This window comes from Varanus komodoensis, unplaced genomic scaffold, assembly GCF_004798865.1.
Source record: "Varanus komodoensis strain SLA01 unplaced genomic scaffold, ASM479886v1 scaffold8, whole genome shotgun sequence".
Classification (NCBI taxonomy): Eukaryota; Metazoa; Chordata; class Lepidosauria; order Squamata; family Varanidae; genus Varanus; species Varanus komodoensis.
This window is the reverse complement of record NW_025336481.1, coordinates 8,246,977-8,260,494: the sequence shown is the minus strand read 5'-3', so window position 1 is coordinate 8,260,494 and position 13,518 is coordinate 8,246,977. Positions and strand designations below refer to the sequence as shown.

The following is a 13,518-nucleotide window of genomic DNA, read 5'->3' as shown; positions in this document are numbered from 1 at the left end:
TAAGGTTGCATGGCTTCCAGCATTCCAACGGATTGCACCATGGAATCCTTTCTCCAGAACCTAGGTGTCGTCAACATCTGGATGTTCTGGGCCTGAAAATAGATCTAATATCCAGTAGTCCTAATAACATTCCAGGTGAGGACCCTCGGACCAACTATTACCGCTTTTCTCTTTGGGAAGCTGGTATTGCCCTTGTTCCTGGTCAGTTTCTTCTTCCTTTTCCTCAGATCCCAAGGCCATGCCCATTCCTAACAGCAGACTATAGACTGCTTTTGAAACTATGAGGAGTGACAAAGCAAAGAAAGGGCATTTGGAACAATGAAGGGACTACAGCAACTCCTCTGCGAGGAAAGATTACAGTGTCAGGGACTACGAAGAAGGTGGTAAAAGTATGCGAAGCTGAAGGTGGCAGATTCAAGGCAGAGAAAGGAAGTGCTTCCTCTACCTTCTTGCATGACTTTGAAGGGGGATTCAACAATTCGTGGCAGATTGGACCATCCAGGGTTACTGGTCTGGATGGTCATATGCTGCCTCCAGCACTGGAGAGAGTATGCTTCTGTATACAAGTGTCTGCTGAACAGGAGTGGAATGGCACTGTTTTCAGGCATCCTTCTTGCAGCTCGTTGGTCACTGTGTGCAGCGAATGCTGGACTAATTTGGTTTTTGGTCTGAGCAGGTCTCTTATGTCACTGTGGTGGTGCTGTCATGGACTACACGCATGCTAAGGTTTGCTGTGCGTGTTTGCATAGGACTGAGCTAGTAGTACTTGTAGTTCCAGCCCAAAACGTATCCCAGTCCAGCAATCTGTCTCCACAAGCCTCCAGAACTTCAGTGCTTAGCCGCAACTCAAATACACTTGAGAAAAAAGCAACAATATAAGGGGGGAAATTGCAGTGAGAGAAGACAACTGATTCTGAACGAAACTAGATGCAGATTGAAAGCAAACCTTGGAGCAATAATAGGGCTTTCTCTTCTCTTCTGTTGCCGCATCCGCTTTGACACTTGGAAAGCCGCGTTAATGGGACGGTTTTTTGTGAGTGTGACCAAAAAGAGAAAAAGCCGTCCATTTTTTTAAAAAATAGGAAAACACAGCTATTATAATATAGTCTTCACATGCCAAGCAGTTTGTTTGTTGTGAAAGATGCAAGAGGAGAGAGACTTTAGTAGTTGGTATAAAAGCTGAGAGTTTTTAGAGTTACATGTATGTATCCTTTCTTTTCTTTGCTTGGTCAGATATAAGAGTAACATTTGTATTTTTATTCCAGAAAGTTTTAAAGAATTGAGAAGCAATTTGAACAATAATTTTGTTTTGCTGGATAAAAGGAGGACAGACAATTGATGCCTGGAGACTGTAATTAGCTGTCCAGGTCTTTTTTCCTTCCTTCAGTGAGGGGCTTTTTTTGGGTGGGGGCTAAAATTGCAGTGGCACTTGGAAAGAAAAAAGCAACAGGGAGGAGGGAAAACTAGACTTTACCTGCCTTATTCTGCCACTCTTTTGGGTATGTGAGTCTGTTGGAGTCTGCACACAAGGAAACTTTGACTGTTTTCTACCTAGAATTTGTTGCTGCAATGGACCAGTTCACACATCACTTAACCCCATGCTGGAAATTATGATGTGCTTAACGTTCAAATATTTAACCATGTCGCTTTCAAGAGATGATCAGCAACTCACGGCTTGGCTCCTCCTTCATCCATATGCCTGATGCCAGCATTTACCCATGGGTCTTTGCAGCGCAACCTCAGTGGTCAACTCTGCTAATAAGTGTTTTTTTTGTAGAATTCCTTTTCTCACCTCCAGGGGACCTTTTTTCACCTTGTGCAAATTTACTCTTTGATTAACTTCTAGGAAGATTTGCACACATTTAGTAAAGCATGCTAGCTACTGAGAGTTAGCAAATCTTAAGAAAGTTGTGCAGATCTACCCAAAGATGGGTGGGTGGGTGGAAGGGAGGGAGGGCAGGCAAGCAAAATTTCCCTGAAGGTGGGGGAAATAGTGTTGCTGTCTAGGGTGATGACCCTATGGAGGATTAACTTGACAAGTGTGAGTTCCTATTCATGCATTAGAGGAGTGGCATGCCAAGAGGAGAAGAAGAGGGATGGAGGCAGGGAGCAGAGCAAACAAGTCCATGAGGACCAACCTGGTTCTTCACTCTTCTTACCAAACAGCCACTTTTAATAAGCCATGGAAACACCCATTCCGAGAGGTAAGCATGGCTGTGTGCAAGTCTGAACCAGGCTTTCCCCAGCACGCCATCTAATGCCTCTCCAAGAGTGCCTGCCTGCATAGCTATACATTGCACTAGCATATCAAGTCACCCCTGCTAGGCTGGAAAGCCACAGGCCCACAGCTGGATGGGCGACCACAGGTGGAAGCAGAGCAGGGGGTTGGACTCAATGACCTTATAGGCCTCTTGCAGCTCTACATCTATTCTATTTTACTCTTTCAGTGGTGTTGTGGTAAATTTCAAGGTGTCCAATCACATCTTCCACCATTCCCAAAACCACGTCCCCAGGGAAAGGCCAAAATGGCAGGGACTTGCCTTGATCCATATCAATCAACCAGTTTTAGGAGTTCTCATCTTTGCCAAGAGCAGAGGATGTTGTGTTTTGTGTTGTGTTGTGTTTTTTGCAAAGCTTTTGATCTTTATTGCCCATTCAAGAGGAAGCCACTCCAAAATACTTTGCATTTCATCAGCATATACTGTTTTGCTGAGAAAATTCATCCCTCTCCAGCCTCACTATTGTGATTGCACCTAAAGCAGAGGAAATTCTGAGGATGATCTCTTCTGATCAACAAGTGTCAGGGCTACACCCCTACATGCCCAGGTTCCACTACATCCCTGATTGCGTCTCCGCAGTGGCTTGGCACACTGATCTTTCACAGGGGCCCAGAGGAGCAGCAAATACTGGCGAAGGAATTTATACTGGTGAAGGAAAATGCCATCTCTTTAATTTCACTAAACTCCTATCTGGGCAAAAATGAAATAAGAAAGGCTTTATCTAGCCCAGCCAAACCAGATCTGCAGTTTCACAGTTTTCTTTCCTCTCTCTCAACAAAACCCATCAGCACTTTCAGTAAAGAGTTCAAAGATGCTCAGATCTGCTTTCCAAGTAAAGCAGCTGAAAGAGTATCTCAGAGTATTTGTTAATGTGATTTTGGAAATAGAGAAAGCCCATAAAAAGGAGGAGAATAAGTCCAAATTGGATTATACGAGCTAATGTTTTATCCAGCCTCTGTTGCATTCCTTCTGAGAGAATCGCACATCATTAAAATGAAATTAGCCCAGCTGCAACATCTTGCAGATTCAAAAGGATTTATTCTTCCCACCAAGCGTCTCAGGGAGAGGAAGCACCATAGAAATAGCTGGCCCCATGGCTGGTTTTAATGCACCAAGGTACATCTTACAGTGCGTTTGTGATTCTCAGTAACTATTTTCAAAAGCAGTGGCTGCTTTTCTTTAGGTGGAGAGCTTTGCTTATGGCAACTTCAGTCAAAGGGAAAGACCTTCCAGGCATTGTATTCTGCTGTGCATTGAGAGGGGTCTGAATTTTAACTGAGCCAGGTGGTCCTGCAGGACCATTTTGCAGGTTACAGTTTTCTGACAGTGAACTAACATGCTTGCAAGACTGCACAAAAGCCTCATGCTTGGGGTCGGCCTGCTCAGACAAGAGACATTCCAGATGGGCAATAGGACAGCCTGTGCCCCGAAGCAGGCCTTCCCCAAACTGAGTTCCAACACCACTATTGTTGCCTCGCCCAACTCCTGAATCAAAAACCTTTTAAGAAAGAGATCAGTTGGTACTCTCGCTTCCATGGATGGGCGGAGTGTGTTTGCTTTCCAGGAATGATGTGGCTACAAGTCTCATAATCCCCAGTGGAAAATTTCTAGTCTTGGTATACCATTTGTCACCCCAAGGAGAAGACCCCACAGGGCAACAGCCTTACAGCAACGATGCATAGATTGTCATTCCATGACGTGCACCACTCGGGCTCATTTGTCACATCCTCAATTTTCTGTGAAAGAAAAATGTTCACCATCCAGCCCACTGCCATTTTTGTCATGCCCATTTTCACTGATCTTCACTTTGAAAGACACGTGTGGTTTAAGGAAAGGATCTTAGCAAAGTCATGGAGGAAAGTTTTGTCAGTGACAATCCTTGTTAGCAAGAGTGGTTCAATGCAACTTCCAGCAGCTGAGTAGTTCCAAATCAAGGGGTGTCCTGTACTCCTTACCCAAGCCCTCCCCAGAGTGATCTTTTGCAGACAATGTGCTGGACCAGATGGACATTTAATGTAATTCGGTTTAGTCTGTCCTTATGTTCTCTCTGTGTTCTTACTTTCAAGTCAGTTAGTATCCCGAAACCCTTCACAGAGGGTTTCCTCAGAGTAGGGTTTCCACAAAGGGTCTCCACAGAGTAGCTCTGCTCTCTAAAAAATGGAAAATGGGGCTTGTTGATGTTTCCTTCTCAGGCAATTGTCCTCACTCAACCCACCCTGTGTGGTGTTGGGAAAGAGCTTAGAGCAGCGGCAGGCAGTGCCCTCCAGAGGCTTTGGACTACAACTTCCAGAAGCCCTGACCGTTGGCCATGCAGCTGGGGTATATGGAAGTTGCCAGCCAAAGCATCTTGAGGGCTCCGGGTTGCCTGAGCCTGGCTTGGGGGCCAAGCTGCAGCTTGGTGAAGAGGGCCTGGTCTTCAAGTCCCACTGAAGGTGTATAAGGTGAATCTAGTAACCAAGCAGGTTACTCATTTGTAAATGATAAAAGGATTTGTGGAGCTCATCAGCTGTTTTTAAAGCTAACTGGCATATAAGGATTGGGGGTGGGGGAGGTCACCGCACATGGGAAGCAAAGTGCCTCCTAAACTGAACTCCGAGACTCCTCCTTCCTTCACATGCAAATTTAGTTTGAAAAAACTCATTGATTCCTGATTGCTGGTGGAGGGCGGAGCAAGATGGGAAAACAGCAACCCGATGGGGAGACTCCTAATGGATGTGGAGGGAAATACAGGGCTTTGTTGAGCCCCGTGGGGATTCCATCCAATGCCCCCAGACACCCTGCCCACCTTCTTTGATATGATACTTAGGATATCATAGAAGATTACTAAACTAAAATATATTTATCCAACCAATAATCATTCATTAATCAAGCCAACTAGCAAGAGTGGTTATTGAACTACAAAATACGATTGAACATCCTTTGGTTTCTCTCAACATCACTTTAGGGTTGGAGAGTCTTGGTATTTCCATGTCTTTCTTTATAAATGGCTATAACAGTCTTTGTTGGAAAACCACATGCAAAAACCAGTGAAAACATGGAAGGTTTGTGTGCGTTTCCAAGCAAATGAAATCAAAACTCCAGGCAGTGACAATTAGTTTAAGTGAAGTTCACTGGATCCATTAAACAGTAGTACTTTAAACACCATCCAAGGCTTCATTTTTTCCTAGGAATACTTTCTCAAATAAAAATGTTTCTGCTTCCTTCCCTCCATGTCCCATTTTTCTCCCTCTCCCATACCCCCTGAACCGAGGGTCATCCCATGAAGCTGATGGGTTTGAGGTCTGGGACAGAGAAAAGGAAAGACTTCTTCACACAGCGTATAGTTAAACTATGGAATTTGCAGTCATGGGAAGTGGTGATGGCCACCAATCTGGATGACTTTTAAAAAGGATTGGACAGATTCATGAGGGAGGAGGCGATCTGTGGCTACCAGCCTGGGTGGCTATGTACTGCCTCCTTTCCCAGAGGTGGCCTGTTTGCACACACCAGCTGCTGAGGAGCTTGGGCGGGAGGAGGTCTTGCACCCATCCTGCTTGAGGGATCCTGGAGCAGCTGGTTTGCACAACATTTGCTATCATAATTATAACGCAAGAGGTGATTCCCACCCTCTTGTGGTTTCAGCTTTGCTCCAGTCTCAACATTGCATTCACAACAACAATCCATCTGTCACAGTCAAAAAGCAAAAGCATTGTTAATCTCTTCCTCTCAGGTCAAGATGCTAGTATGCAAGGAGCAAAAGATCAGCCCCCCACTTAGCTGTGTCTCATTGTTTTCCCACAGCCATGGTTTTGGTTTTTGTGGTATGGATGAAGCGCAGGGAGAAGGAGCGGCACACAAAACAGCTTCTGATTGACCCTGAGGATGATGTTCGGGATAACATTCTGAAGTACGATGAGGAAGGAGGTGGAGAAGAAGACCAGGTGAGCAGCCTCTTAGTCACGGAATCAGTCACTGGTGGATTCCCTCATACACTTGCAAGTTAGTCAACCCAAGAGTTTCATCCCATCATTACAATTCAACTGTTAAGTACATTTCGGCACTGGTTGGAAGACTTGATCTAGATGTGGTTCCATTCTCAAAAGCACAGTGGTGCCTCGTACTTCAAATTTAATTTGTTTCAGGAGGCTATTCAAACTCTGAATCTTTTCAAGTCTGACTCAACTTTCCCCATTGGAAATAATGAAAAGTGAATTAATCTGTTCGCTGACCCTAAACAATACCCATTTTGATAAACTTAAACAGCAAATACAAATTGAAAACAATTAATAAAATGCATAAATATTTATGTATAATAAAATGAAAATTGAATTTACTGTACTGCATGAGTGTTACACAAGAGATGTTTCGTAGCGAGAGATGACTTGGGCATACAACAGATGATGTTTACGCAACAACCTCATTTTTTCACTGTGCATGCAGTTTGAACATAGAAGCATCATCTGAACTTTGGAGCAATTTTATCGACTCTGGATCATTCAAAGTTAGAATCATTTGCACTACGAGGCACCACTGTATATAGGCCATGCATTATATTCTGTCTGACATGCTTGTGAAACTGATTTTTGCTAGATTCTGACGGTAGTGCAGACCCTACAGAATATGCAGCCAATCCAAAAAATGGATAAGATGGAAGCTAGTCCTACTTAAGGCTCTGCAAACACTGGCTGGCTTCACATAAACTGACAGTCCATCCTGTGTAGTTTCCATTATGCACTTTTTATGCCTGACATACAAGTGGTTTCTACAATAGCATGGTTTCCACCATCCTTGCTCAGTCTTCCTGCTGTTGGCACATATCCCATCAGCCACTGCACCTGAAATTCATACCCATGCCAGGTGGCTGGTGCAGCAGCAGCAGCTCATGCTGGGAAACTCTATGGTAGGTACATACCAGGACTATGCAAACCATGATGCTGGATTCAGACAAGTGGAGAAACCATGGTGATGCATGGAAACCATAGGACAGACTGTTGTTTCTTGTCATGTTTTCTAAAAAGCAAACATAATATGCTGAAAGACTGCAACAGGATTCGGACAACATGACAGACAATCCTGTGCCAGAGCACACTGTGTTGCCCTTCATAGCATGAATGCAGGCCACTCCAGAGGGGGCTGAAGTGACCAATTTGTGCCACAGAGATAATTGACTCTGGTTACCTAGGCATCATGGGAACTATGAGATCATCCACTCAAGTCAAAAGCTAAAATGTCTCCATTTAGGGATTGCACTTCCTGGCATGCCAATGTAGGCTTAATTAGGACTCTGGACTTTTTCCATGACAGTAAAATTGCCATCAAGGAAATTAGATTCGATTCAGTTCCAGATAACATCTGGGAAGATTCACACAGGTCTAGAGTCCAGAAGGGGGTCTTAAAGGGACAGCATGGCCCTCTGAGATGCTAGATTTTCCCAGGGTTGCATTGCAGGATTCCTCAGCTCCACCCACCAGCAGATCGAATCTTAGGAGTCACGCACATTGCAAAATGCCTCGTAGTGAAAGTTCTGCTTCACTCCATTGAACTGGAGCCAGTCAGCTTATTCATGTGCCCTGGTTGCACAGGAAGATTTTCAATGCAAAGCCCACTGAATCTTGCTCTCTGCTGCTCTATCTGTTGCAGGATTATGATTTAAGCCAACTCCAGCAACCAGAGAATATGGATCACGTGCTGAACAAGGCAAACGGGGTCAGACGAGTGGATGAGAGACCTGTTGGCGCAGAGCCCCAGTATCCTATAAGACCTGTAATCCCCCATCCTGGGGACATTGGGGACTTTATTAATGAGGTATGTTCTTGCAGGTTTCCCTGTAATGGGGCTGCAGACTTGAATAGGGCCAATGATCCAATTGCTGTGCACAGAGAGTGACATCAAATAGATAATCGGGTGGGTGGACAGATGGATGGGCAGACAGAAATATGCATGGGCTCTGCTAGTTCTAGTCATGTGGGCTCTGCACAGCCTGCCCTGCACCCCATAAACTACCTTGCTGTTCTGAGTTGTGCTGTAGGTTGTTGGATTTCATCTCATGTCCCACCGAAGTGAGATTCACCTCTCGCTTTAGTAGACTTCTGTACATGGAAGAAGAGACTCCATTTTATTCTTCACCTTGAGCAAAAAAACATCTTGGGCCGACCCCACCAGCTCCCTTTATCCATGTGGATATAGGACTCAGACATCTGCTCTCTTGAATCTATTATTATTATTATTATTATTATTATTATTATTATTATTATTAGAACATTTCTATACCCTATACATTTCTACTTTCAAAGCTGAGACAAAAGGCAAAAACAGTTTACGATAAATCATGGAAAACTGCTGCTCTAATGGTGTATTGTATTCATGGACAGTGAATCGACAAGGAACTGCCCCCTTGACTTCCCTGATGCAGGCCTTTATTAAAAGCCCTGCTAGGTTGCTGTATGAAACTCTGTCCGTAAACTGGCTGATGCACCAGCACATGTCTGGATCCCTAATATAATATTTTACATCCAACAGGCAAAGGTCAAAACCTAAGCACCCCACTTGTTATACCCAACCTTCTGGGTGTGCCTAAAGCCATCCTTTATACCCCAGTTATTGCTTCCAGGTGGTCTCCCATCCAGGCAATTTACAGAACCCAACCTTCTGAGCTTCTGCAATAGAAGTACATAATACGCCTGCAACGCAACCCATTCCCTGAAATGTCACACAGTGTTATTTATTTATTTGCTTATTTAGTCACATCAATCCCAGCAGATTGCCTGAGGCAAACGAACCCTAATGTTTGCAATCTGAACAACCAATAAAATTGGAATTTAACAACAGCGAATGTTACTTATCTAAGTAAGGTATAAATAGCATCCAACGAAGAGGGCAGTCTGTTGCCTTGTGCATTGGGGAACAAGAAGACAGTTGCCAAAAAAAGCTCATCAAACTAGATACAAACAAGTAGATGTGATAAACCTAGTAAGTGATGAGCTATAAAGCCTGTAATTCCCTCATCCTGGGGGTGATGGAGACCCAATTAATGGAGTATGTGCATGACAATTATAGCAGTGCTCAGGAAGACTGCTTTCTATGGCTCCATCGTACTGGTGTTCAGCAAAGAAAATGGTTCTTCAACAATGCATGATTATTCTTTTCATGGAAATCACTACCACACCATGTGATGACCGCTAGTTATGGTGGCTTTAAATGGGCATTAGCCAAACACATGGAGCATTGATCTGACATCAGCCTCCTATCAAGATGGCCATATGATGCTTTCAACATGTTCAGAGGCGGGACATCACTGAGGAGCGACTGTAAGGAGGGAACTGTTGCCTTCCTGCCCTCTAGCAGGCTTCCAGCTGAGGTGTCCAGTTCATCACTGGAGCAACTGAGACTAGGTGGGCCTTTGGCCAAAGGGCCCTTCTTAAGTATGTTCTGCACAGATCATGGAATGGGGGGAGTTGCTTAGAGGCCATGCATCCATCTTGCCCAGTCTTGCCAATACTGACTGGTGATGGCTCTCCAGGGAGGATTCAGGCAGGCAAATGGGCTACATGAGTAGCAGTATCACTTCCAAAACAGGTGAAGTTCTGATTCTCCTTTACTGGTTAGGCCTCACCTGGAGTTTTGCATCCAGTTCTGGGCATCTCAGTTTAAGAAAGATGCAGACCAGCTGAAAGGGGGTCAGAGGAGGGCAACAGGGACAATCCAGGGAGTGGGAACAAAGATTGGAAGAACTGGATGTTTAACTCTGAGAAGAGGACTGAAGTGGGGTAGGATACCACTCTTCAAGTACTTGAAAGGTGGTCACACAGTGGAAGAGCAGGTTCTCCTCTCGGCCATGCCTGAATATAAGATGTGGAATATCAGGCTCAAGTTACAGAAAGCCAGATTCTGGCTTCCTGTCTGTTAGAGAAATAGGACAATAGAACCCATGGACCTAGGGAGGCTGTGGGCTCTTCCACACTGGAGGCATTCAAGATGCAGCTGGACAGCCACCTGAGAGAGATGGTTTAATTTGGAATCCTACACTGAGCAGAGGGTTGGTCCCAATGGCCCTCAGGCCCCTTCCAACTCTACACGTCTATGATTGCACGGTTTTTTGTCAAGTTCGACCTGGAGATGCCAGGCCCTGAATGTGGGACCTACTGCGTGGAAAGTATGAACGCTGTTGTTGTTATACTGCCGGGATATTAAACAAATAGGTACATAAAAATTATCTGTAGCCTCTATTTTTGCAAGACACACAGAGGGCTGATGGGGAGAAGCACAGACATTAGGTTGTATCTTGGATGGATGGAGTTTGGAAGTCTGTATCAGACAAAATTCCCAAGTGGTGAATACTGCAAAAAGAATCCAGACACAGAATTTACAGGTTTTATACCAAGTTCTGTTCATAAATCTGCGGCTGGTCAATTAGGAAAGGGCCGGTTAAATGAAATTGTGATCTGCAGTCAGCCGATATCACCAGGCAGGGAGTTCCACAGGGAAAGGGCATGTACTTGGGCACAAGGACCATGTGCAGAGGGAGCCTCCTAGAGGTGGAAGGATGGGAAGACAAAAGATGCTTGTGCATCTTTGTAGTGCATCCCATAATGCCAAGAAGGAGCGGAGAAACAGCTCTTCTGAACTAAGTGAGAGACACTCTGCATGGGGAGTGAATTTATGTGGAGGGTAGATTCTACCTCAAGCATTTAGGAGAAACCATCCACAGGTCTTCCATTTTTCTCTGCCACTCTATGATCTGGGGACATTTAAACATTTCCATGATTGTCATCACTAGCAGCAATAGCAGCAGCCCAAATTTCCATAGGAATAGCGAGACCTGCACTGCAATCCACATCCCTGCAGATTTCCGCACACCTCTTCTATTCTTGAGCCATGCTGGAAAAGGCTACATTCCCCATGCAGTTCTCAAAGCTGTTCATTTAATATTTCTTCTTTAATTTGCCTACTTGATCCTTTTACTATTGGAAAGAGAGATGGGGGGTTTGCAAACCAATCGATGTGTTATTTCCTCCGAGGCAAAAATGTGATCCATTTCATAAGTCTGATTCATAAATGCTGGAGCAATTTAATTTTGTTATTGTATCCGTTTCCTTCTCTTGAGGATGTTCCTTCCCACCCCCATCCCTCGCTGCCAGCCTTTCCGTTTTTAATCAGTAAACATCCCTTCTCTCTGGTACATGCAAACACCACTTCCACGCTCGTGCCATTCAGGCTAAATGCTTCTGCTCTTTCTCACGCTCCCCCTTCCTGGTGCTGTTCAGAAAGGATGTTGCCCTCTTCAAGATGCCGTGGGCGCTGCACTTGCCATGTAACCATCCGTCACATGGATTGCCCTACGAGCATCTTCACATGGCACTCCTCAGTATGCAAGAGTGCAGGCTTTGGCCTGGAGCCGATGCCATGAAATGGAAGGTAGCTTCGCAATGGGATGTCCCCATCCTCTCTGCACCCCTGCAGTCCCCTGGGAAGCCCACAAAGTCCCCCTGGACCCCAGCCCTCCAGGGCAGTTTTAGGAGGCTGCAGGGGGAGAGGAAATCCACTGGGCTTCAGGGAGGACCACCACTGGAGAAGACCCTTTGGCCAGAGAATCATCAAGGGGGCTGGGTGAGCAGGGACCCCTTGAATCTCTCCTCCACATTTGCTGATTTGAAATGCAAGTCCTGAGTGACCAAGGTTAAAATTTCCTACTTTTTGGAAGAGGGCAGAGTAAAAGGAATGTCATGTTCCTGGAATCATACATGTGGTTGGACAGACAAACACATGGGCGCACACAGACACTAATGGACCCACATCATCCACATACACCCTCCACATACTTGTGGGCATATCCTCCATCAGACTGACATCATCTCCCAGTCAAGTGATTCTTGGCTGGCCCTCAAGAAGTTTTGGCCTCCAAATGCAGCCAGCAAACCAATGATGAGGAACTGTAGGAATTCAGGGCAAAATATCCAGCAGGCCTGCTCTATGAGATCACAAGTCCCTCCTACCACCAGCTTTAGCATCCTTTCCATGCCAGGTCAGGGCTGCTCATGATCTCATCTCAGGGCTGTCCTTATCATCGGGCATCTAATTGCATTTATTGGGACTTTGTTAGAATGCTGAAACAGGTTGTTTGATTAATTCATATAGGCTATTATAATGTTATATGTGTTTAAATTTGGTTTTAAACATTGTACATCTTTTTATGCTGTTTTTAATGTTGTTTGCATTTTTATACTGTATGTTTATGTGTTGTAAGCCACCCAGAGAGCTCCGGCTATTGGGCAGGTATAGAAATTAAATAAAATGATGATGATGATGATGGTGGTGGTGGTGGTGGTGGGCATGTCACCCCAGGGCCCTGCAGAGAGTGCTAAGTCAAACATAGAAAGTTCTTGTGCAGATGGGTCCCCAGAATGAAACAATCTGTCTCTTCTCCACCATTTCAGGGTCTGAGAGCAGCAGACAACGATCCAACTGCCCCCCCGTACGACTCCCTTCTTGTCTTTGACTATGAGGGCAGCGGCTCGACAGCCGGTTCGGTGAGCTCACTTAACTCCTCGAGCTCTGGAGACCAAGATTACGACTACCTTAACGACTGGGGGCCACGGTTCAAGAAACTGGCGGACATGTACGGGGGTGGAGAGGATGACTAAATTGACCTCACGTTATTGTTTTGCAAAATGAGGAAAGCGATAGCATTAGAAGAAGATGATGAATGAGAAGAAATGAAACCCAACAATGAAGAAGAAAGAAGGAAGGAGTGAAAAAGGAGACAGAAAAAGAAGAAAAAGAAGCAGCAAGAACTGTACAGAAGTGGCAGCTTTTTTAATTAATCTCCTCTGCTGACTGTATTCCTTTTAGTGGTGATTTAGAAAGTTTCTTTACCTTCCTTCCTTCCTTCCTTCCTTCCTTCCTTCCTTTCTTTCTTTCCTCTTTCTTTCCTTCCTCTTTCCTTCCTTCCTTCCTTCTTTTTTAAGAACATCAAGCTGTCTAGCATGAACACTCATCTCTGCTGTGATTGCGTGTGTTTTTTATTTTTTATTTTTTCCCAGTGTGTCAGCAGAGATATCGCTTGTTCTATCCACTTTGTGACTAAAGGGAGTGAAAGGCACTCTGTCTTAACTTGAATTTCTTAGAACAGAAGCACTGTTTTTAAAATATATATAGATATATATATTTGAAAGTGCCTTTTGGTACGTGTATCAGATTCCCTCAATCTCAGGAGTGTTCAAAAGAAACAAACAAAAATTTACGTTTCCACCGTCTTGGACAC

At 44.7% G+C, this 13,518-nt stretch overlaps 1 protein-coding gene across 1 annotated transcript in view; it reads left to right on the top strand.

Annotated features, from left to right (window-relative positions):
* Positions 1 to 13,173, top strand: part of CDH4 (cadherin 4) — an 859,900-nt gene extending 846,727 nt beyond the window's left edge. Inside the window, exons 14-16 of the mRNA XM_044455739.1 lie at positions 6,060 to 6,199; positions 7,899 to 8,063; positions 12,692 to 13,173. Of these exons, the coding sequence (XP_044311674.1) occupies positions 6,060 to 6,199; positions 7,899 to 8,063; positions 12,692 to 12,898 (512 nt within the window). The 3' untranslated portion in view covers positions 12,899 to 13,173. The remainder of the gene's footprint in view (positions 1 to 6,059; positions 6,200 to 7,898; positions 8,064 to 12,691) is intronic.
* The last annotated feature ends 345 nt before the right edge of the window (positions 13,174 to 13,518 follow it).